At 37.3% G+C, this 26,369-nt stretch overlaps 1 protein-coding gene across 2 annotated transcripts in view; it reads right to left on the bottom strand.

The window, feature by feature from the left end:
• Positions 1-26,369, bottom strand: part of ANO3 (anoctamin 3) — a 113,541-nt gene that overhangs the window by 57,813 nt on the left and 29,359 nt on the right. For both annotated transcript variants that reach the window (XM_042882723.1, XM_042882724.1), the window contains exons 2-4: positions 17,980-18,180; positions 16,350-16,421; positions 8,008-8,144 (exon numbers count right to left, since the gene is read on the bottom strand). In XM_042882723.1, coding sequence (XP_042738657.1) covers positions 8,008-8,144; positions 16,350-16,421; positions 17,980-18,178 — 408 coding nt within the window. In that variant the 5' untranslated portion in view covers positions 18,179-18,180. The remainder of the gene's footprint in view (positions 1-8,007; positions 8,145-16,349; positions 16,422-17,979; positions 18,181-26,369) is intronic.

Below are 26,369 nucleotides of genomic sequence, written 5' to 3'. Positions count from 1 at the left end.
CATCTCGCAACATCTGAACAGCTTAATTCAGAAAACTGTGCCTTGACACAATAAACTCTTGGAAAAATGCATGTTATTAGGTTTTCAGCTTCCCAGTTGTGGTAAACTCGTTGTGCTCTACACTAGAAACCACAGACTCCCAAGGTATCTCCAGTGAAGTGCTAAATATGCCAAACTGAATTCACTGGTGATTGGCAGCAGATTGCTGGAAATCCTGTTAGTACACGACAGAAGCAAAATATAACAATTTTATGTGCTTTTAATAACAACATCCTGAATCCATGTAGCACGCATCCCACCTTTCTGTAACCATAATGGTATTTCCATCACCAACTCACAGATAAGTCAGAAGGAGACAAATTTTAATTACAATCCTTGTGCTGAGTTCCTGATTTTAAAGTTATGTAAGAAATAACTAAAAATGCTTCATAATTCCATTGACAACATTGACTTCATATGCAATCAATCTGTGGAGAAAAGAGCCTCACCAAGAGTACCAACAACAGCTGCAACTTTCTCAGCTGCTTAGGTTGCCTGAGGTGATTGCCAAAATTCCTCCGTTTCAGAGAGGTAATATTGCCAGGCCTAATCATTTAAAAGTTAAATGTTGCCATTCTGTCAGAGTGCCCCTCTGCTGCCATCTGTCGCATGGCAAGAACGTGCAATGGAACACTGGTAGGAATGTTCAACTTCTACTGCCATATCATCAACATCCACCTCTGATGTCATGAGACGACAAAATAAAACAGGAGGCATTACTTCCGGAGCAGCCCTCATATATAACGGTAATATGAGAGAATATTTAATATTAAACATTTTGAAGCTAAATTGGAACCTTTTAATGTTCACCTTTGACATAAAAATGAAGCTCTGCATTGAAGTATTGTTTTCCTTAATGCAGAGCTTTCTTAAGCTTGCAATTTCAATCACTACTCATCTGGCTAATTTTTAGAAATAGTTTATTGCATTTTCTATTTTTGTGTTAGTGATTCGAAGGGGTTAATAAATAGCCATCGTAAATTATCTTGGCATTCATTTATACAGTGATATAGTACAGACAACAACTGACCGTTCACGAAGAAATTCAAGACTGAAGCTTTAACATAGTGGAATCATCAAACTGATGTATGTCTAAACATGCCATTAATAACTCTAGTTCGAAGAGTGATAAGAGAACTTTTATCAAGGCAAAACCAAGTACTTAACCGTGAGTCTAACCTATGAAAAGTCACATTTACTAGATTCCACATGTGTTTCTCTGATAGTTTAATTTATTCTTACTATCAACACTCAGTAAATAGAGTCTGACATGGACAAAATTGCTTACCTTGTTAGTTTTATGCATAAGATTTTCATTAACATTCATGGGCAAAGCAGATAGTTGGAAAGCAGACCTTTACTAATAACATTTTAAGATCTGCTTCACATTTTCCTGAAATTTGAAGTAACGGCCAAACAAAACACAATGAGAGTGCTAACCTGGCAGCACGCACAAAGTGCCTTGGACTCAGCCCAGATCAGGTTATTCTGACACAAGTAGATATATACAAGGAGAGACAACTTTTACTTTGACGTGTAGCTGCGTGAACAGATTGTGTTTCAATTTCTGAGTTCAAGGACCATCATTCACTTTCTAAAAAGAATCTAAGGTAGTTTCACATTTATAAGAACATCCAAGAACACCATTTCCCAGCCATAGCCAACAAAGGTAGGATTCAGTTACTTCAATGCTTACTGATATATCACACAAGAATTGAGACACCACAGCAAAATGTGTTTATTTTTCCCCTACAAGAGATGATGAAGTTCAACTGATCTCCACGCAGGTTGTGGAATTTGGATTCAAATTTGTAAGATTATTTAAAAGAAATTAAAGATACCAACAGAACACTATCTGTGATTGAAACTATAGGTGGACACACAAGGCTGAGTCTCAAAATTCTTCTTTTACATTTGATAATTACTAAACTTTCTCCTCAAGATCTCTTTATTGCAAGGTGATGATGTTTGGAACAAAATTTATTTCCACCCTAAAATGGAATTGGATGTGAATTCTGACAACTAAATGTGCAACAGAATCACAGAATCACAGGAGTTGGAAGGGACCTCTGGAGATTGTCTAGTGCAACTTACCAGTAATGAAGTAACATTAAAAGAAGGCTTGTTGAGTTGCCTTTTTTTTCTTTTTCTCTGTGTTTTTTTTTTTTTTTTTTTTTTTTTTTTCCCCACCAGGGAATTTGTGAGAGAAAGAAACAACGTAATAAGAAAAAAGTGATTCTGTTACTGGAAATGAAAGCAGTGAATCTCAGTGTCTCTGGTAACCCAATGTATGGCATTCAATAAAGACATGAAGAATAGAGGTAACTTTAAAGAAGATGTGAGAGTCTTCTGGCCTTTGGTAGATGTAACTTACACAATTCTACTTCCACGTTCACAACTCCACCTTCTTTAATATTAGCACTTATATGAAGATAGAATGCCAGCTGTCAAGATCACTTAAACAATGCCTTAATAATGCACAGTCTCAGCAAACAGAGCAGAAACAGAAGTGCTGTGCACAAGAGCGCCATGAGTGCCAAAGCAACTGACAAAATCTCCACTGGAAGTAACAAAGCTAAAGAGCCCATGATGAATTTGCCCAGTATTATTCACTGGTAATATGTTGAGTCATGGTAGGAATGGAAGACAACTGCGGTAAACTATTTTGTATGTCTTAGTCATAAAGTTTAAAGACAGTCTTCTCCCGATTTCTGCAGCAAAATATTTATGCCTCTGTCTAGCACCCTTGCAAAGTTTGAAGACATTAGATGTAAGTAAACAAATTTGCTAATGAATGGTTGTTCTCACTGTTAATAGATTTTTCAAATGTATCTTCAAAAATTAGACATCCCTGTAGCAACTTAGTTGAGAACAATGTACTCCATGATTTTGTTAGTACTACACACCAGTGCCTTCTGCATATAACAAACAGCAGGCATGCATTAAGTCAATACTTCGCCCCAGCATCACCCCTCTATGGTGGCACCACCTTGCCAGTAGAATTTTTAGAGATACAAAGGTCTAGGAAAATGTCTTAGAACAAGGAAACATTTGAAGAACAAAAGACAAGGAAATAGACTTTGAAATGAATGCTAATTGCTTTCTTATGGAAGCTAACCAGTGAACATGTTCACTGACCTACTGCTGACACGCCAAACTTTTACAACCGTCACCATAAAGTTTATTGGCATGGAGTCTTCCAGGCTAATTAGGACAGTGTAAAACATTCTGCAACATATAAAATGACTTCGTACTCTTGCAGTGAGTATCTGCTGGGGATAGAGGAGTGAGAGGAGAAGAATGTAGCATACAATAAAAACACGCTGGTGGTTTGATGCAAGGCAAGGAAAACAGTTTTCTGTATTTCTTCATCTCTTCAATTTTTAAGAGATGCTTTAGAGATATTAATAGATGAATTCAGGGCTACCAAATCATGTATGAGACTGAAGTAGCCATGGAAACAATCTGAGGAACAAGAACTCATATGTGAATTTCTAAGGTAATGTAATTACCTATAAACAAACAGCTGCTCCGTTGTCACAGTAAGTAAAATGGTTATTTCACATAAGAGAAACTTTTCTATCAATACAATTCACTAGCATTCATAAGATGTTATTAGGCAAGGAGATTACTGGCTGACTCATGAAAACCATCCTGCTTATTTTCGTTACTCATTCTCCTTAGTATCATTACCACAAACTTTGTGTAAATATCTGTGGTAACATTCACACTGAAAGATGATGTTTTTTCAGTGGTTTGTGTCTACATTCAGAGCTTATGACTCAACTCTCAGCTTTAAGTTTTCTTTGGAAATAGATGTTACTAATGCTAACTGCAACAGGCTTATTTCCAGAGCTGAGATTCCATATTAATGCTTGCTCTGTTTCAGATCAAGCCTGTGACTCCAACAAAACTTTTCACTGTTAGTATTTAACCACCTCTATTTGATCCTTAGATTTAACAGGAAGACTAAGTAGGAACCATATTGACCATGATTGCTGACATTTTCTTTCTTATTTTCTTTTTTAAACTTGCATCTTTTGCTGTGGTAAGATTTCTTACTACTTTCCCTGCTATTCCCGAACTAATTTCAAAGATTCCTTTTTCTTCTTTTCCTTTTTTTTTTTTTTAATGAGACCTCACAGCAGATGAGAACCACGCACTGAAAGCATAAACAGCGTTAGCTTGTGCTGCACTTGACCGTGTCACTCTATTCTGAGGTAATGGTTTTATCTGTTATCATTCCTTTTTAACTTTATTTACTTTTATGTTATTAGACTGCATTACCAGACTAATCATAATCTATGAGGCTCCTTTTGCTGTTCTCCTTTCTTGTACATTGTTGACAGATGACCATTTCTTGTTCTGATTTATACACTACAACAATTTTAATCACCAACCCTCCTCTTTGAGCATGCATTCCTGACTTCCATGGAATACATGAGCAAGATAGATTGAGTGAAATAATGTACCTGAAATTAGAGATAAATTGACAGGATTAGAACAGATGGCACAAATAAAGTTTAAGAAACTGTAACTCAACATCATGCACTTAAACATGACAGCAACAGAATGAGAAAAATCCTGCAGAAGCATGGAAAATAAAAAAAAAATAAGATTGAAAAATATATTAATTCTGGGAATACAATTGATTTATTCAATTTTTCCAAACAACTTATGTGAAATTTTTTAAAATGAATTATTTGCTTTGCAGAAGAAACATGCTCGAAATTCAACAGAATCCAATTAAAAGCCTAAGCAATGTGTTTCAGGTTTTCACTGGTAGCTCTTTCAGTAATCACAGTAGTAATTTACACTGAATACAATGAGTTTTACTCATGTCACATTGAATTTTCAGCAGCTAATTGGAAACAATTCTCCACATTTTAAGCATTCATTTATTTAAAATTTATTTCAAATTTTTACAAGTTACACATTTCCAGAGTCTGAAAGAGAACCTGTGTCAGATCCTATCCAACACAAAGCTATTTTTTACATGCAGTATTATAGTGGATAGAGGTGGATAACACAATAGGCAGTAAACTAGGCCACTGTACTAGCCCTTCTTTGTACTTCCAATGAGCCCATCGTGATAAGATGGGCAAGTTTTCCTAGAACCCCTTTCTTTATCTTTTCAGACTGCAAAAAACATTTCTTAGGGAAAAAAATCATCTGATTAAGGCCAGTAACACTAATGCAGTAAATAGAAAGAAATGCAAGTGTAATTTCTCAAATATTCCCATCTTGCCACTATGCGTGTTATAGTCACTGGTACCAAAATAATTCACTGCTTCACTACTTCATTGGGCATCTTTAGCTTCCCGTTCAAATGACAGAATCTGTTTAGCTCACTTTCCTTTCTTAGAGGAACTAGAACATTTCAAATATCAATCTTCCATTCAGGGACCTTCTCATTTCCTACGTTTCACTCACAATTAACAATTAACCACTTATGTCATATTCTGTTCAGCTGTCACTTGCTGGCATTCCTCTGCATGAGATTCCTTGGCAGAGGGAAGTCATGCTTTCTAAAGAATCTCTGTAGCAGTTGGTGCTGAAAACAAAGCAAACATGGACAACAAAGACAACTTTTTTAATAGGTCTGAACAACTCTTAGGTTGTCAATATGAAATTCATGTGGATTTTAAAATATCAGGCTACACTGCAGAGAATTAAGAGTAATACATCACAATGAAGGAAATGAGTAAAGTAGATGATTACCAAGATTAAAATTGGAATCAAGGTGCTCTTGCCTATATTATCTGATGTTTGTTAAGGTTTTAAAAACTGCCATCATGCAAGACAGATTCATGGCGAGCACACATCATGTATGCAATGTGGATCACTAGACAGTTCCCCCCAGAAATGTACATTGGCTTTTATCCTGCCAGAACTTATGTTACTGCTCATCACCGAGACATCAAGCATTAGCTGCAAAACACCATTTGTCCCTGAGTCTCTCAGGTGCTAAACAATACTTCCAAACCAAGCCTAAATCAGAATCATTGCGGAGAAGAATAATACACTTTTAACTTTTTAGGCTGCATTAGGGCAGTATTTCTGATCTGGTTGATTAAGAAGACTTGTTATTAATAATGCCAGCTGTTTATTTGTATATGAGAGCACTTACCTCCTGCAAAGCTGTCTTCTCTCCTTTTCACTGCAACTTTCAACAGTCCCAAAAAGAAACTGAAGTTCCTTTTTGCTAGTGTTCTAGCAATCTAAGCTAAATGTTCCCTAGACAACTTCCACTAACTGCCAGAAGGATCTGTACGCTGTTCCATAGGCAAGACAGTAACCTTCTCTTCCACTGTAAGGCTTATATAAATCTCCTCTGCCTTTTTCCTGTGGAGGCAGACAAACACTAAACAGAAGGAGAATGTCTCATTTACAAAAAACGGTATAAAAGCCAAAGGAAGCTTCCAAAGTGATTGCTATAATGAAACTTGTCAAGGCTGGAAGTCAGATGTGGCTAAAGAAGACTCAAAAAAGGCTTTTTCAGTGGGTCAGGATGTACAAAGGTTGAGACACAAAAATGGTATTTTTGTTTAAACTTAATACAAATATTAGGGGCCTCTTGAACTTTGAAAGAAAGTTAACTTGCCGGCTGCCTATAAACTTTATTTTAGTCCTGTGTGCAGGAAAATAGAGTCATTTTGTATTTTACATGAAAACAGAAGAATGTCTTGCTTTGGCAGAATGAGAAGTTACTGTGAGAAGTCTGTTACTAGACAGACATTATCTGTGAATAAACTTTTTTAGCTACCTTATTGTTGTGAAAAGTAATCAATTACCTATAATATTCCTTAAATCCTGCAAATTCCATGTTCTGCATCTTTTTGTTACCTCACATTTAACACAAAAGGCTTTGTCTGAGTACATAATAAAAACAAATAATATTCTGTTAAAACAGAACTCCAATAAAAAACCTGTAACCCTCCTCTGTCATTGCTGAAGCATCATTTCCCCATTACAGGTTTCCAAGTCTATACACATCATTATCTATAAACTTATTTCAAAGTTATCAGATAGCTATCATGATAAAAAAAAAAGCTTTTCATGAAAGCATCCAATGGTCAGTCCCAGAGATCATGTTGACCTGCTGTATGTCTTAGAGAATCCTGTAGTGAATACAGTACAGCAGGACTGAGAAAACAAGCTATCAGATAGAAGACTCATACTGAAACATGCATTCAGTGCTAAAATGACAAAATATAAAGGGCATGATGTATGTCAGAACTGTATAATGGCCTACTGAAAAGTGCACTTTATGAAGAACAAATGATGTTAAAGAAATTTAGGCAGTTCTAGATTTGCAGCAAAGTATTATTGACAGTTTTATATATCAAAAACTGAGAATCGTTATTTAAAACTGTACTGAAGAATACACAATCTTCTAGTGCTTGAAGAGATAAATCACTCAGAACTTCGTGAGAATAAGTCATGTGTCTTATGCTTACAATAAACTATGCATGGTTCAGAGGAAAACCACAGATCTCCCAATCTAGAGGGAAAACAAAAACAAACCTATTTTAAGCTTAAAATCAATCATAATTCTTTGGCATTATGGTAGATGAACTCTAGAAGGAAATGCACTGAGATAAGTACTGTGATTAACTGATTACTAGCTGAGATTACTTGTCAGTTTGGTCTGGTGAGATGTTTTTTTTTCAATCCATGCTTGGAGACTTATGCTCTCAATCCTGCGCATGGTCAATTTTTCACAAGAAGGCTACAGTCTCTCAAATGGGACATTATAAACCATTACAACACTTGCCATAATTTTGGGTGACTTCTGCTACAGAGAATTCCCTGCATTAATTCTGTAAGGAACCTCCTGCAATTCCTTCCATGAAATGCCTCTTTATTTGAACTTTGGCTTAACTAACCCCATAGAACTTATATTTTGAAAATGTTTAAGCATACAGTCTCAATTGATACAATTTAATGAAGTTTTGTGTTCGTTACCTTCAAAGATGTTTTAGTTCGAGGTTCTGCTTTCTGCCTGGTGAGCTTGTTTTGAATGAGCAATGACTGATCTGTACGAACATCGTAATTCCCATGTTCTGAATCATCTGTGTATGTGTCTTTGTCCTTTCCTATCTCTGAAGAAAAAATGAAATAAAACAGGGAGCTCATTTTAGGTTATTGTGGAAAGAAACAGAAAAGCTACAGCCATGGTTGAATATTCCTTTAACTTCCTTTCCTGCAAAAGCTTTATATTTGAAATGGCTGTCTTAAACTAGAAACGACTTCTATTTTAGTACAGAGCCTACTAAAAATGTTTTGCTATCATAATTCAAATTAAAAAAGCCCACAAAGTTCTTCATTTTAGTTACAGACAACAACAACAACAAAAAACAAAAACAAAACTCTACACAATGATAAAAGTAGATGAAGTAAACATTCAGATGCTTTGGTGCTTGACTCTTAATCGAGGCATTACACATTACTTAAAACCTGCACATTAAGGTACCACAGTGACCATTTCAGAACACAGTCTGAGGTGTACCTGATGATCACAGACGACAGCTGACACCACGAAAAAGTGCTTTGCTCTTTGCTGCTTTTATTTTTAACTATTCAACAAAAATATCTGTAAACATATTTGAATATTTCAGGTTGGATATTTGGAAAAATCTCTTCTCTGAAAGACTGGCCAGACGCTGGAATGGGCTGCTCAGGGAGGTGGCTCCCTGGAGGTGTTCAAGAAACGTTTAGGAACACAATTTAGTGGGGAAATATTGGTAGCAGGTGGACTGTTAGACTAGATGATGGAGGTCCTTTCCAACCTTGGTGATTCTATGATGATTCTATGAGTATCCTAACTGTAAGTAACTGAGAACCCTCAAAGCTTATTGGGACCAATTATTATAGGTTAGATGTGTCCACACCCTCTGAATTAAGTTTCTGAGTCAGTCTATATGATTCTGCCAAAAGGGAGGGTTTTTTTTCAGATACTGAATTTCCTCGCACATTCTCCATCTAAAATATCATGACAAGACTTTCTCAGTAGCAATAAAGTGAGGGATAATGTGTGCACACTGTGGGACCATGCAATTTATATTGAACACTGGAAAAACGTTTAGATTTGAAGAAAAAAAATCTTAAAGATTAAAAAGATGAAATAATTATTCCCACACATCTATGTCTAGAAAAAAAATACAAATTGAAACCATTCAGGCAGAAAAGTTACTCTCAAATCATGAGCCAAGTTCTCATCTCACATCAACATGGGAAAAGTCAGAGGAACTGGGAACAGTATTTATCCCAGTAATTCTAAACCCTAAATAGAAGCCAAGAAAAAAACCATGGTTGCTGTGGGAACTGCAATCTTGAATTTCCTGAATTTTATATTCAGAAAAGCTCATCTGCAACAACAAAGTATTCTTCATTCAGTTGCTCAGCCAAATTCTCAACAGTAAATATTACGGAAAAAAATAACCACAATTATCTCATGTAGCCTAAACAATTCTGAGCAGGGATATTAAACTGGAACATTTACAGAGAACTGCTTTTCCTACTGTTTAGCTACTTACATAGTAATCACACCAAATGAGCCCTCAGTAATTTCTGATGCTGATATTGACCTCAGTAAATCTGTGAAGGGACATTTTAATGTATCTTATAAATTATATATACATCGCCTATTTGGACTGTGAAAGCACTAAACTTGACTCTTAGAAAGTATTACTGTCTGGACAACAAAAGCAAATTAACACAAAGACTGCAGAATGCTTTAAAGTAGGAGGCATACAAGGTAGGAAACAGGATTCTTAAGTAAATGAGCTGACCTGACTTACTCCCAGATGTCACCAGCTCTTATATTTCTAAAGATCAAGAGCTTAGAAGAGAATCCAGTAAAATAAAGGGAAGGAAAATGAAACTCAGCCTCTTATAGTCAGATAGGCTATCAGCGTTGAAAGAAATGCTTCGCTCATACAAAAAAGTCTGCATTTGTGAGCTAAGTTTTGACAGGATTAAACACTTTGAGTACATCTCACATTCCCCCAAAATTGGGCAAAAGTTTTATTTAAATAATTCAGTTATGACATGAGTTTCTCCTTATTGTTGTTTATGTGTTGTCAAGAACACAGCTTGTAAAGTGTACTACCCATTTTCTGGAAAAAAAGAATTACCTTCCATTTAGATATATGCTATCTTATATGAACTATATACCAAAAAGGTTTTAGCCACAACCTTTCCACACCCCTCAACAACAAATAAGGAAACCTACAGTTAAAAATAATATAAAACTTACATAATAACACTTATTACTGTACATTTAAACATGACATTTTATGCACCAAAACCACTATCTCACAAGACAACAGTATCAAATATAGCAAAAATGGGAAGAATGATGATTAACACCTAGCATTCTATCATAGCAGTTTGTTATATCTGTATGAAAAAACATCATAGACAGCAGATGTCAGATGGAAAATTTTAGAAAATGACCTCAATTAAAATGAGATGAAACTTTAGGTTAAAAAAGAATAGTCAGTGCTGTCAATGGCATTCCCCTATGAACAGGCTCTTTTTTGTGATAAGGTATCCACCACTTGCAGTGAGAAAAAGAAAGATGAAGTTTCTCTTCTAGAATTTTCCCTTTAAGTCAAAATGACATTCCCCTAAGGATGAAATTATACAACCTAAATTACTTGAAATATGATGGCTTCTAGCCACATTTTGTACAAATGCAGTCATTTAACTTCTTCAGCCTTTCTTGAAGAACTGCAGCTTTAAAACTTCCACAATTTTTATATAACTCTTTTCTATGAAGTAACACTATTTTCTGCCATCTATTCTTCCACAGCCTTTGTTTGTTTGTTTTGTTTTCATTTCAACTGCCATCTGGAATTGCCACAAGCCAAATCAAGATAATAACCCAAATGCTGTGACTGGAGATGTACTGCCCAGAGGTGTTTTTAATGCAACATCCCCCAGAAAGCAGTGAAATGGACTAAGACTCTATTTGGCTTGCATTATAAGTATCCATCTTTAAATTCAAGCACAGAGAGCCCTTATTTAGCTGCAGCTTCACAAAACATGATGAGAAAACCTTGTCCACCTCAAGCTCTTCACTCAGTGCTGTGGGAATGCTACTGTTTACTAAATTTTATTTTATTTTTCTATTTCCCATCATACCTTCCCTGGCCTATGACTACCAACTGGATGGTTACTGCCAAGAACAAATGTCAGCTAAAGCTGCTCTTGTAGCTCTTGGATGGACTGTGGCGCCCATCACAAGCTAACCTACCTTCTGTGGGGAGGAGGAGAGTGCAGGCAAGGAGCAACTAGAGAAAAAAAAAGCAAGTCCAGTTCATATTGCTGTAGAACTTCAGGTGTTTTTCTTTTGTTTGGTTGTTGTTTTTTTTAACTTTTGAGGGAATTAGCTAACAGTCACCAAGCCACTCTCAATGATGTTTGAAAAGTCATGATGGTGCACTGAAGTCCTGGTAACTGGAATACTATATGGTGTACATGCTGTAGAAAAGTTTTCACCTGTATACCTATACTTACAAACCAAAAGGAGCACAGCTGGTAAGTGCAGGCTTTTCTTAGTGTACAGTTTCTCACACAGGTGTAACCATTAAACAGAATATACATCATTTTCACAAAGGCAGTCAGCAGGTTTTTATGGTCTCTGGAGGAGGTAAAATGGTATGCAGAATTTATACAGGCAGATTAAATGCCAAAAATACTTAGATTTTGAATCTCATTATTATTTTTTCAGAAGATGAACTCTTTCACTTAGTTCAGTGAGCACCACATTCCGAAATACATTCTCAGTGAGCGCTGAGAGCAGAGAAGACTCCAGAGCGTGCTGAAAGCAGCCTTTCAATATTCAAAGGGGGTTTACAAAAAATGAGGGGACAGACTCTTCAGAAGAGTCTGTGGTGATAGGACAAGGAGAGATGGCTTCAAACCAGAAGTGGGGAGATACAAAAGGGACATAAGGAAGAGGTGGGGAGGTACTGAAATGTATTGCCCAGAGAGGTAGTGGATGCTCCGTCCTTGGAGACGTTCAAGGTCAGGCTGGACGGGGCTCTGAGCACCTGATGGAGCTGTACGTGTCCCTGTTCACTGCAGGGGAGTTGGGCCAGATGACCTCTAAGGGTTACTCCCAACTCAGAAAAACCCTACGGTTCTTACAGATCACAGAACTGCATCATTCATGCTGCTGTCTCCCCAGGCATGAACTGGATCTAGGCTGAGAAATGGACAGTACTCTCAGACATAGAATCACAGAATGGCTGGGGTTGGGAGGGACGCCAAGAATCACCGAGTTCTAACTTCCCTCTCACAGACCGGGCCTCCAACCTCCAGATCTGGCACAAGGCTCCATCCAACCTGGTCTTGAATACCGAAAGAAACTTGAATTCAAGAAAAGGTCTGATGGAGCTCTGGGCAACCTGGTCTTGAATACTTTCAGGGACGGAGCATACACTACCTCTCGGCCAGCGCCTCACCACCCTCTCTGTAAAGAACTTCTTCCTGACATCCAGTCCAAACCTTTCCTCCTTGAACTTAACATCTTTCCTGTATTGGGGGCTCCAGACCTGGACACAGGTACTCCAGATGGGGCCTCAAGAGGGCAGAGTAGAGAAGGACAATCACCTCCCTGCCCTTGCTGTCCACCCCTCTTCCGATGGAGTCCAGGGGCACATAGGAGTACACAGAGTATATTATAAATTGTCCTCATGTCTCAACACAGTCAGAATAGATGTGATCACCCTTTCTCACACAAACACTGGCTGAAAATCAAACAAATTTCTGAAAAATGTATTCTAAACAGCACAGTGGAAACCTCTCATTTCTGTTGAAGCAGAAATTAAGTTTAGCTTTTGTGAGTCAGACTCTTTGCAATCTCTGCATTACTATGTATAAAGCATCCATAATTGACCTAATTCAGAGATAAAAAAAAAAAAAACTCAAAGGATGAGAAAAGAATAAATGAATTAGAAAGTGTTATTTTATTTGCTAATGAGGCATCTGACAAATTTCCAAATAAGAGAAAAACTAAACATTTTTTATACCTAAACCCCAAAAGCCAATTCCTATTGATTTTATTATCCATTATTCATTTTTGACATCTTATTTGAAATGAGACATTTCAGCTTGCTATTGTTCTGTATCCACCAGCACTGTTTAGAAAGCTATTTACATGTACATATTTCTGTTAGAATGAGCAAATTGAATTTTCCAGTTAACAAGCTGACTGGGCAGCTTGCAGGTTTTTCACCTGCTCTTCTGATATGGCCTGACTTCTGAAAATCTTGATACTTTAGCTGTATGTGATTTTTAAAGGCATTAATCTATTCTGTTATAAAAAATCCCTTTGTGGATGTGGCTTATAATGTCTGGCATAAAGGAACTCAAACCTGGCAACACTAATGACAGAAATTTTGAAAGGATGGAGTGGATGGAAAAACAGGCTGCGTATCTATCCAAATATTTCTGCTGCCCTCCTATTCCTGATACTAAACCCAAAGGTTGATTTGACAAAAGACCTCAGTGGATGATTATTTCAAATTTTTGTGACTATTTGCATCTTACAGTTATTTTTTTTCATCTTTACCATGAATTGCAGGAGAGATTATATCTCGTGTATGGCAAGAAACAAGGGCTGCTCTAAAAAAAAAAAAAAAGGGCTTTTTTTACTGAATTAAGTGTAACAAATTCTCCTGCAAACCATACCAATTCCTTTCAGCTCAACTCAAGAGCAGTTCATTTTCAGTTCAACTATGAACTTCTAACTTCTCTTAAACTCAGTCAACTGATAGACAAAGCATGCTCACAACTCCAAAAAGGTATGTAATAACCACCTCCTACAATTTTAAGAGGTTACTGAAGAGGATTTTTCATAACTATTCATAAAGGTAAAATTCTAGTACAAATAAACACTGCATATTCATCAAAACTGTTTACATATGGATTCCTGCTAGAGAAGACTGACAGCCAAAGTTGTTAAGTGAGAAAGTTCAGTTTCTTTTTCCACATGATGGTCTTCGAAGGCAAATAAATGTTTTATTATCAATAGCTGTGGTAAGCATAGAAATTCACACTATATGTTACAGGAGCTCAGCGCCTTCTTTTCCGTCAATATTCCGTCAATATATTAAATAAGCCCGTCAAATTCAAACTGATGGCCTAAAACTGACAGAGGACAAAGTGAAAATTCATCATGTCCTTGACTGCTTTTGTCTGTTAGCTGTAACAAAGGTGTTGTAACTTGCCTCCTTTGCAAATCCATCATTATTGACTAAAGAAACCCAGCATGTTTACGGCTTATCTACAGTCAGCTGAAATAAAGGAGAATGGTTTTGGTGAACTCAGATCTTTTATCTGCTGTCTACTTATCCTCTTCTTAGAAGAAGAAGAAAGAAATTATGGACAGTTATGATTCCGAAAGAAGAGAAAGCCATTTGGTCTGTTTCCACGATAGAGCCTAATTAGAAATTCACCACATTCACTTAATTCAGCATTCTTTCATGTCCTCAGGAGAGTAGTTTGAAAAGATTTCCTAAGACAATGATACCCATTAATCAGCCTACTTTGCAGACTCCATCAAAATGCCAAAGCACCAGCTAAATCACAGGGCAGAGCTGTGGCATTCTCATTTTCACAATATTCACAATCAAAGTTCAAGCAGCAATACTCCTCCTTTTTCCGTCTTCGTTTTTGTTTGGTTGGTGGGTTTTGCCTCAGATTTATCTTGCTGAGCTTCACTAATAATGCTGATATTATCATAGAACCTCCAAAGTTGGAAAAGACCTCCAAGACCATCAGCCATCCACCTATAACCAATATTTCCACTGAACAACGTCCCTCAGTACAACATCTAAATGTTGAACACTTCCAGGGACGGTGACTCCACCTCCTCTCTGTGCAGCCCGTTCCAGCCCTGACTGGCGACATCTCAATTGACACAAGCAAATAAATCAACTGAGTTAGAAAAGGCTCCTATTTAAATAATGTTTTCTGTCCCTTCAAAGTCTACAGTCGTAGTCAGAAAAGGAGAACATCCACTAAAAACTTAATATAATTTTGAACAGATGAGACTCAATCCATCTTTTCCTCAATCTTTTCCTCAATCTCTGAGTCCTCTGTGTTTCATTCCAAAACTAAGTTAGATGAATGAAAAATAGTCCATCATTTACCCAGAGAAACAATTACTGTTGCCATACACAGGGATGCAATAATATCACTTGAAATAAACTAGTTTAAATAAATTAGGAAAAAAAGAACAGGAAAAAGAAACTGCCTGCCCGACCAATAAAACCAATGGCACTGGGAGACAGTAGTGTTTCAGCTGGACCCTCACTGAGATGCATGGTATTTTTATACCATCTTTATGCCAAGTTTTTACACTCCATTATGATTTTGGAACATTTTTATTTTGGTTCAGAGGAAGTATCAATTTCCCTCACATTTCCAACAGCCACCTCTTCAGGAGACCCTGAAGAGCTTTTTCTCTATCATATATCTCAGGGAGCAAGTAAAATCGATAGAAAAACGTGAGAGAAGGAAAAAATAGAAGGAAAAAAAAAAGCAAATCTCTTTCCTTCAGCGTGAAGCAAGCATTTTTAGTTTGGTGCTGTGTTGACTGTAAGCAAAATGAGCTTTCACAGTAGTTATGCATGGTACAGAGAAACCTTTATGTATTTCAAATGGGTCACAAGAATCAACAAAAGAATTTCAAAATTAATTTTGGAACCTGCAAATTATTCCTTTTGTGTGTGTATACAGACTCGCTCTGCACTTGTAAGGAAGGGTTTATTCTGAGACTTCTTTTCTACTTTCATTGGCATGAAGTATCAAAATAGCATAAATTCATGTACAAATATACCCCAATTACAGCTTTTTCTGTTATTATTATTTTTTGAATCCCACTGGAATACTTTGTGGATAAAGCAAAAGCAACAGAAACGCACACACGGCAATACTGAACAAAATATAAATTTTTATATATATAACAATTGCAAGAGGGGTTCAGAAAAGCATTTCAAAGCAATTGTATTATGAACTACTGTTACAGAAAAGGGTTACATCAACTCTGCAAAAACAAATACTTCTCTACTGTCCTTATGTATTGTTAGCTCACAAAGTGATAAAGCACTAGGAAACTTTCTGAAATGTCTCCCTTAAAGTACATAAGACAGCACATATTTCTTTAGTCATATTTTGTCTCCTATTTCAAAAAAAAAACCAAAGGATAAGTACAGCCTTTCCACACTTAAATGCCACAAGTGTAACCGAAACATCAGCTATTTGCTATTATTTCAGTTCAGACAAAAACTTACCTAAAAATGGATCACTGTATTCTGTACTAGACAGCTTGAGCAAGTTGTTCTCCAAAGTCTCCATCACTTTAGCTGGAAGAAATACAACAGTCACATCAGCATACACACATAACACACTCTTTTAAAGCTGTCAGTGACTCAAACAAAAAAATCCATGCTGCAATTTTAATGAGTATTTTCCACTGGCAGAAAAAAAGGACTTTCTTCCTAAGAGAAGTTTCCCTTGGTAGAGTAACATCACAGCAACATTTGCTGCCTATAATTAAGGAAGAATTTCTCAAAATTTAGTAGCAGAAAAAAATTGTGTTAATTTACTCACTGCAGCTTCACACAGAGCTGTCAATAGTGTCTGGCAATAGTTAGCAATAGGGTACACACACAGTGGCAGGGATCCCCAGCTGGAGTAGTCTTGTCTGTTAATTCATGCTTATTTGAACATAAATCCTAAAATAAAAGCAATTCCTGCATTCAACATGAAGCAAAATTCATAGGGATTTTCTGCCTTTTCTTTCATTTTCCTCATACCACTCTCCCTCGATGTGTGACAGTCAATGAACCAGTTTGCTCCCACATGTACATACTGACATCTAGTACAGAAAGCCCAGTATTTATTTTTAACTCTCTCCCCTAGGAGAGATTAATGAAACTCTCATGATGTTTTGCAGCATATGTCAGAACTTCCTTGTCTTGTTTTCAGTGAGCAAATATAAGCTTGTAATTCAGAAAAATAAAACAAAAACGCATTTAAGACTCACTTTAAGCACTACAGAGATTGCGCTCAAGAATTCAGCAGCAAGGCTCTTCTGGAGATTGTGGGCAACTCTATCACTATCTCTTTAACAAGCTGTAAGATATCTAAACAAAGTGAAGATTATCAAATGTCCTTGTAATTTAATGGAAGATACTTAAAAAGTATATCTAAAATCACAAAATCACAGGGGTTGGAAGGGACTTTTGGAGATCATTGAGCCCACTGAGCCAGCTAGCGCAGGCTCCCTACTCAGGCTAAACAGGAAAGCATCCAGGCAGGTTTTGAATATCTCCAGAGAAGGACATTCCACTGTCTCTCTGGGTAACCTGTTCCAGTGCTCTGTCACTCTCAAAGTCAAGAAGCTTTTCCTCATATTCATACAAAACTTCCCATGTTTGTGCCCACTTCTCCTTGTCCTATTGCTGGGCACCATAGGTGTCCTGTGTGCCTGCTACCCAAACATTTGATTCCTCTCTCCATTAGATATTTACAAGCATTGATATGATCTTCTCTCAGACTTCTCTTTTTCAGGCTGAACAGTCCCATGTCCCTCAACCTGCCCTCATAAGGGAGATGCTCCAGGCCCATAATCATCTCTTTGGCTCTTGGCTAGTCTCTCCAGCAGTTCTTTGTTTTTCTTGAACTGGGGAGCCCAGAATTGGACACAGTGCTCCAGACGCAGCCTCATCAAGCCAGACTTCAGGGCAAGGACCCTTAACCTGCTGACCACACTCTCTGTAATGTACCCCTGGACACCACCAGAAGGGCACTCTCCTGGCTCCTTTCCAGCAGATCAGCCCAAGATACCACAGGACACTGAACAATGATCCCTTCCATTGCCAGTGTGGAACAAGATGCTGAGAGACAACAGCCTCTTACCTCGTTCTGACACTACATCAACGGTAGCTGTAGATGTCCCTGCACTCAGAGGCTGAGGCTGTACACGATTTGGCTGCAGAAACGAAGAATGCTTGCTCAGACTCTGAGGATGCGTTTGGCTCTGTGCTAAGCATGGCATAGATCTTCTAGAGGGCTTCAATGGGTGCTCCTTCACCGTCTCACTCTTGCTTGTATTCATACCTGAAGAAGTGAAAAGAAAAAGCACAAAGCTCTGTTGTATTACACCGTAACAAAGAAAGACTACTAATTCATTATGAAAATTCAAGGTTCCATCCAATTAATAAGCAACTCTCCAACTAAATCAAAATGCCTTAAGTATTTAATTCTGAAGAACTTTAGGCTGTGTACAGAATCTAGCAATTCCTTACCCACCCTTCTATCAATAAAAACAATCAAATTCACAATATGCTTGATGTAACTCTGTGGTACATATTAGTGCAGTACTCTAATGTCAACTTCATTACAATCATTTACCAATCAGAGTGCAGAAAATGAAAATCCTCAAAGAAAAAGCATAACAAAAGAACAACGGAACAGGTAACAAACTAGTGGAAGAGAATGGAAATCTCATTCTCTTTTTCTGAGTTTGCCCCATGTTAACATTACAACTCCATGTTGTAATGGTTAGCAAGTTCTCTGCTGTATGTCCTTGTTGGTGACAGAACAAACAACACAATAGCTGCTTGTACTGTGTGCCTGGAAACAAGAAATTGTCCTAGATTCTTCCTAGATCCTAGATGCTTGCAGTATTGGGTATTAAGATTGTTACCAGTCATTCAAACATCTGGGCATGTTCACTCACTAAATCCCTTTCTGTTGCTTCCCTTTATGTTAAAAGTTTCCCTTTATGTTAATTGTAATGCTCATTAAGACTAAATTGCAATAACACAATAATTTCTTAAATTTCTACTTTTTCTATGGATTCACAGGGGGACAGTAAATAATCCAAGTACACTTGTCTAGGCAAGTAGAACCGATGATGCTTTACTGACAAGAAATAAGGGGAATAAAAGATATGATTTATGGTCACTCTACTTGAAAGACTCTTTCCCAGGTGCTCAGAGTCGGCCACTGCCCAACTCACAGTGCTCAGAACTTCCCCTGTCATCAACCCACTACAGAATCGTTCATCAACACACACTGATAAGACGCATCATCTTTGTTGACATTATCACTCTTACAACGTAAGATTTAGACTTTAATACACTACAGGAACGTTATTTTTTATTATCTCAAGCATTATGAAAATGTCTCATATTACTTTAATTACACAAAACTATGGAAATGTAAACATGAAACTTTTAATAGCAATTAAAATACACGTACTCACTGCACAGTAGATATTTCACATGAAAGCAAGAGTCATTAAAGACAGTAACTTGCTTTACTATCTGCATTGCCCTTATTTTTTTTCTTGCTACTGAAAGTTCAATATCTTGTTTCTCTTTTTGGAAGCACTGAAAGAAACTGCTCGCTACAGGGAAGGAGCTTCTTGGAGACCTTGCTCTTCCCATGGAAATATGGACACTGGAAAAGAACGCCTCAATGAACGCTCAGAATTGAGTTTTCTGTGTCAAAAATGAATTACTTTGTCTCAAAATGACGTCTCGCTGTGCTTCACTTAACTATTAAAAGCAACGTGGCAAAGCTTTGAAAAACAGCCAGGAAATGATTGGAATAGGAAAATAATATCCCACCACTTATTAGTGGCGCATATTTTTTGTCTGGATGTTAAATCTCACAATGCATGTTACAAGTAACACGTGGGCCAAGGCATTGGGTCCTCTTAAAACATTCGTTTCGAATAGATGTCAGACTTGTTTAATTCAGCATTAACATTTGGATGTTGTGAAACTGATTCTCAGTGTTTTCAAAAAACTGCCCTATGTATTTTCAGAGGGCACGACAAAAGCCAAGCACTTTCTCAAATGCTGAGTTTAAATGTACATTTTACCTCTGCGATGGATTTCCTTATGGCTTGCCTACAGAGAGCACTGAGGCTTTCTGTCTGCGTGGGGCCAACAGATCTGTGATTGCTGTAAACGCCAAGAATTCTCAAAAGATTAGTGGGGAGAGCCCATTTTACTACACTATTTCTCTGTTGCAATTGCAGCGTAATTTACACTGCAGCAAATTCTTCTAAATCTTTATCTCCTGATGTTGTACTTTACCCTCTCCAATTGCGCTGGAAAGAAATAGGAAATAGAAATATCTCTGCTGCTTGGAGTGCCATGAATTTCTGAGGCATCTTCCTCAAAAAAATCCGTGCAGCTTGAAGAAAGTTGTACATCTCTTCTCTGAAACTCAGCATAGGACTCCATGATGAAAGGCCTTTGATTCTGATATTTATCTACAATGGCTAAGGGTTGAAAAGGTCTTTCATTTCATGACTTTCCCAAGCTCACACACCGTGCTTTGCTCAATTCAGTGCTAATGTGAGGTTAAAGCAGACAGAGGTAAACTCCTGCTGCCTCCAAAGGTACCACAGGTCATTCAGTAATTATGAGTAGACAGGACTCTGCTTCTTAATGCTTCTGAAATGAAGGCTCTGTGCCAGCAGCACATGGAGGGGCACTGGGCTATGGCCCCAACTTTGTTCTGCTCAAACACAGCTGACCAGGCAGCGTCTGCCATGCTGCCCAGACAGGTTTATGAGACCAAAGCTATGCCAGCTAGAGGAATGGGTGCTCCAGAATAATATAGGAAGAGATGGATTTGGTAATTATGCTGGATAGCTTTAACGCTCAGTTTCTTGAGCAGTCATATATGATCAGTAATCATAGATCCTACTGCATCATTAGAACTGCTGGCAAAAAAAAAAAAAAAAGTTTCCATCCTTATTGAAATCACTGTATGTAAAAAGATGAACCATTTTACTGCAAAAATAATATAACGTAATGCAAATAATACACACTGTCATTCAATTTTAACAATTTAAGTGATCTGTATATTTTTAAAAGTACAATTATTTTATAAGACTGCCTCAATTTAAATGGAAATTACTACAGTAAGCACCTCTTACTGTATGTGTGCCTTTTAATACAGATCTTTTACTCTGTGCCTTTTAATACAGATTCCTTAACATAAAGGAGCTTCTGCTTGTGCAGGAGTCACAACAGAATAATCTCGTGGCACATTTACACACAGTTGCATGATCTGCCTTCACAATGCAAATTTAATATGTTAATCCATTCTCTGCTGGAGTGTCCCAGTCCAGTTCCACAACTGGTGAGCTTTGGTGGCATTTGCTGTTGCAAACCAATGCTTGCTCATCTCTGACATTCCAACAGCTTGTGGTTGACATCGTAAAGAAGGTCACTGAACTCATTTCCTGCAATTACTCCTCTTCCTTCCTCTCCTTCTATCTGGGGTGTTTTCTCAAACCTGGACCTTTCCCACTGCGACATTACAACAATAATTGCCGTGTCAGGGATATTTGGAGCTGCTATAAAGGACAAGAAACTGCCTGTCAAATTTATGGGAGACGTGGGATTTCAATGAAGGAAATCCTAATGACCAGCACAAAAGTTTTGGAACGTGGTGAAAATGTCTGTTGTGCGTACTGTAGCAATATTAGCACAGCAGCAAGATTGTTGAAACAAAGGATTAAGATTGCTATCAGACAGGCAGGATCATGACTTGAAAAACAGTACGTTTTTTCTGTTTAAACTGCATCTAATTCATCCTTCCCTGCAGAATACTTCTCTGGCACTTAGCATGAGCATGGATACGAGCACAGGATGACTAAAGAAATCTCTCACCTAGGAGAAAAGGGTGCTTAAAGTTTACGATTTGATCAAATCCTGCCTTTTATTTTAGCACTTTTGCCCACTTTTCTGAGGGAAAACAGGGGATTCCTGCTATGTAAGCAAATCCCTCCGTGGCTCAAAGCCAGGATAGCCAGCTGTACTACATCTCACGGCTCCCTGGCAGGGCAGGCAGGAAGGATGGAGCTTCAGCGTGAGGAGGTTTCCTGATGATTAAATCAGCATGCACAATTTAATGCACACTCAACTTTCTGCCAATCTAGAAAAATTTCAAACAAAACCAGCTGTCAGATGCCTCCAGGTTTTGGCCAGTAGAAACAAAGAAGTGGAAGATTCTCCTATGTCGCATTCTGTGAAATGCAGTAAATAACTTCTATTAAGAGCAGGGAAAAAGTCATTTTACATTTAAGGAACTCTGAATTGTATCTGAGGGAAGTTTTATAGGAAGCCCATATGCACTGTTAACCTAATACTGGAAGCACACTCAGGAAGACTTGATCAGTGCTAATGTAAAAAAGAATAACCTAAGAACTACTGCCCATTAAATCCAGCATAAATCTTAGCTCGAAGCAGGAGTAATTACAAAGTCAAATCTATAGCTTTACAGAGTATATAATGATGTCCACAATCAATGTCAACAACACACAGATCTCACCAACGGCTCACATAATCAAAAGCATTTCTCGATAAAAGGACTTTCTGAGTTGTAAAAAACAAAAACAACTTCAAATGCAACACATAACTAATTCAAATGAAGCGTCGTTCAAGAAGCACAATGAGAAGCTGGGATTTCAAATGTCAATGTCCTCATTATTAGACTGTCTAGTAAAATACAATACAAAGAAAAAACTGCAATAGTTTTCATGACGTTTATGATTCTTCATATTTCTACAGAGGAAGAATAAATCAGCTCCATTTGGAAGAGCACAATAACATTTAGGTGTCATAGGTACTTACTGCTAATGAACACACTTACTCTGATTGGCAGCTGCAATCTCCAAAAGAAAACCTAATACATGATCACTTCTCTATTAAACTCTGGGAAATCATAACCAAAAGATATAATAATGAAGAAAGAATAATTTACATTAGTAGCAGCAAATACTAGTTCTCACCTGTTTGCAGTACCTCAGCAAATACTGAGGATATCCAGTTTCACCTAGGTGATTTACAACTGAGCAAGCTTATGAACTCCAATTTTCTAAGCTGTGTTTTCAGATTGCCTTTTCCATTATGAAATGAGCAGGTCAACATTATTTCTTTCAAGCGTCCAAACGCAGCCATGAGTAAATGAGTAAAACTCCTAGACTAGCCAGTAAATGCCTCCTGAACAAGCATAACAGACTGTGATGGCATTTTTCATTGTCATCCCACATATTAAATTGACTTATGAAGGTGTTCATTATGTAATGAGATTTAATGATATTGCCAGTCATGCTTTTGAAGACTGTTTCCATTTAATGCTATTATTTTACCCTTTTTTGTTTTGAATTTACAGGCACTGTGACAGAGGAATACAAATATTTAAGTACACTGCATATATCGTAAGTTCATCAGATTTTTCTTTCCTAAGGTAGACAAGGCAAGAAATAAGCTTCAGTCTTGACGCGCAGCTAATGAAAGGGAAAGGAATTGGTAGGATCAGCTGTATGTTCTTCAATAAGACACACACAAATAGTTAAAAAAATTAGTTTAATTTACAATTACATAAAAAACCCTAAATCCTTGCATAACAGTTTTCAGTGAAGAATCCTCTTCCCCAGCAAGAAAAATGTATTCCAGTGCTTCTATCAAGCAGACACCTGGATCTTATCCACTTTGTTCTTGAGTTTGCTGATAGTAACACTTTCCAATCATTCATTTATCTCAAAATTCAAGTATAACCAGCTCCTAATAAGAATCCTAATAAGAATCCAATAAGAAAACAGGTATTAATGGGTGCTTTAATGTGAAAAGTCTCAGCCTGACTATTCCTTAGCAAGACATGTATAAAGCATTCCACATATAAAGCAGCACTATTTCCAACATCAAAACCGGCTGCCGTGATTTTTCTTCTTCTTGATGAGCCATTATTTCTGTCACTTGCAAAATAACTTTTTGGCACCTTTGCATTATTCAAATGCAACAGAAAGAATAATGTCTTCATAGCTTTTTCTTCCTGTACATTCCCAGCCAGCCTGATACAGATTTTGCTTTTTTGATTTTGGTTTCCTTTGCATTTGATATTGAATCAAAAAATGAATCTTAGATCAAGCTGTAACAGGAACTAAAGGCGTTCTTAAAGAAATAGGCAGTTGCATGCTTCACCATTTAAACAGATCAGTTGAACCAAACCACCTCAGTCAGAAAAGGGTTAAGGGAAGAGCCAGGCTGAATTATGATTTTAACTTCAGAAGTGATCATTGTGTTTACTTTCAGAGAACACTCTGACATAAACGGCTGCTGTTAAAGCAATGATCTCATCAACTCATGACATCCTTTCTCTTCTCAATGACAATGAAGGAAAAAGAATAGCTTGGTTTTGAAGGGACCTCAAAGATCACTTGGTTACAGCCCCACTAATCTGCCCGCTAATAGGTTGATAGCTCCCAATTTCTGCTGCACTGAAAACAGACCCTGCAGCATCCTTGAGAAACTGCTTCTTCATAAAAGTCTCCAGCTTCTTCACTGAAATGCTTCTAGTTGGCTTGTGCTCAGTTTAGGGCTCCACATACTGCTGCCCTAAGGATTTTATATATGCTTCCAGGTCATTACTAAATGTAGCAGCTAGAGTTAAAATTGATCCCACGAGGATTGTGCAGGGAAAGAAGTTCGGTTCTGAAAGAAGTTCTGGCAGTTACTGTTTTACTATTCGTAAGTTTTGTGTTTGGGTTTGCATTTGATATTCCCATCAGTATGGAACTCTTTTGCAGTCCCAAAGGACACCACCTTCACCTAGAGAAGCAAACCAACAATGCAACAAAACCAAAGGTCTTACAAAGTGTTTAAGATATTTCTCCCATTGAAGTTGTTTTTGGGAACAAGCTTTCTCTTCTCTGATTGTAAATTTCAGTTAAATAGGCACATCTGTATTTTTGTCGTTAACTATAACAAATGCAGAGTAAAACAAGAAAAAAAAGCCACAAGGAAATCAAAGACCTACCACGATGTTTTCATGAAGAAGCGTAATGAAAGAGCAGTGTAGGGTAGTGTAATGAACTGAGGCCAGTGAAGAAAAGACCTATTTCCTTGTGGAAGCAGCAGGAAATTCAGCAGCAGAATTAGCAAATTATCAGCACCTGCACAAACCTCTCTTCCAAAATTTAGCATAAGTCTGTCCTTCATCCCAGACGGTGCCTATCAGAGTAATTCCTGTAATGATCAACTTTAAACGAGGTCTGTTACTTTAAACAACTTTTCCTTGGTAAAAATTACATAAATAACTCAGAGGTTAAAAGAATAAATAAATAAGTAAATAATGCCAGGTTTTCATTGAGGATTTTGAAGCATTTGTCCCAAATTGAAAGATTGATAAAAGCAGCCAATAAAATGCCAATACTTAAGGCTCACTCTATAGAAACTGATTACAGTTTTCAATTGTTGTTTTTTTTTTAATAAGTGTATTATCTAGTGCAATTTCTCTAAGCGTGCTGTTGCATCTTATGCTCACAGAATTAGGAAAGAAGAAGGACTCCATTACAGATTACCATAAGTAGACTACAATCAGAAGTCTTCTATAGCCCTGCATGGTACAGATGGTCATGTACACACACAAATCTGGTAGTATTACCATGCAAGAATAACTGCATTACCTCCTTTGGAATTAACAGTTCAGAAGAAAGTTTGCTCTTCTTTCACATCTTCACCCCTTACTTTACCCCTATTTCCTAGATTATTCATAGCAGGCCCCAATGTATTCTCTCTGTATATCAGACTGAGATCTGCTTTAGACCTTGTTTTCGCATCTACTCCATGAATATATTATTTGTAATGAAAATTAAAAAAAAAAAAAGTTGGGTTATTTAATTTTTGAAGAGTGTTAAAATGCCAGGAATAAAGGGATTCTTGGTCTACAAAAACTGCATTCAGCTGAACACAAATTTGAATGTTGCTTTGAGTACCACACCAGCAAGGCAAGCTGCAAAGCAATGCAGACACATTGCCAACTACTGTTCCTTTTGTAGAAAACATTGAGACCACCCCATGATCGTTACTGCAAGCACCGTTATGTGCTTCCCTGACACTGCCTGTGTCTGTGAGATGCACCTTAAGCATTTTGAAACATTTGATCTTTCCTGGCATAGGTGAGGAGAAACTTAGTTTTAAAGTAAAATTGCCATGGTGGTCTACTTGCCATCAAAAGCACAGTTAAGTAAATAGCTCTAAATAAGGGCTGCATTCTAAAGCCTTAATCAGCACCTTTTACAAAGCCTGCCTTCAGGAATATCTGGTCTTACATAACTTTAACAGAATGAAATTTGTGCCTGACTCACCAGTAATACTTCCCATGAAAATAAAGCAAAATATTTTTGGGCTTAATTGAATGTGGGAATTAAAAAGCTTCAGAAGTCTGGATTATCTCCAGAGATTTAACAAATATTTCTGCCAGAAAATGTCAGAAAT

Source organism: Lagopus leucura, unplaced genomic scaffold (genome assembly GCF_019238085.1).
Source record: "Lagopus leucura isolate 7727_CA_CO unplaced genomic scaffold, USGS_WTPT01 Super-Scaffold_100035, whole genome shotgun sequence".
Classification (NCBI taxonomy): domain Eukaryota; kingdom Metazoa; phylum Chordata; class Aves; order Galliformes; family Phasianidae; genus Lagopus; species Lagopus leucura.
This window is presented reverse-complemented; position numbering and strand designations above follow the sequence as displayed.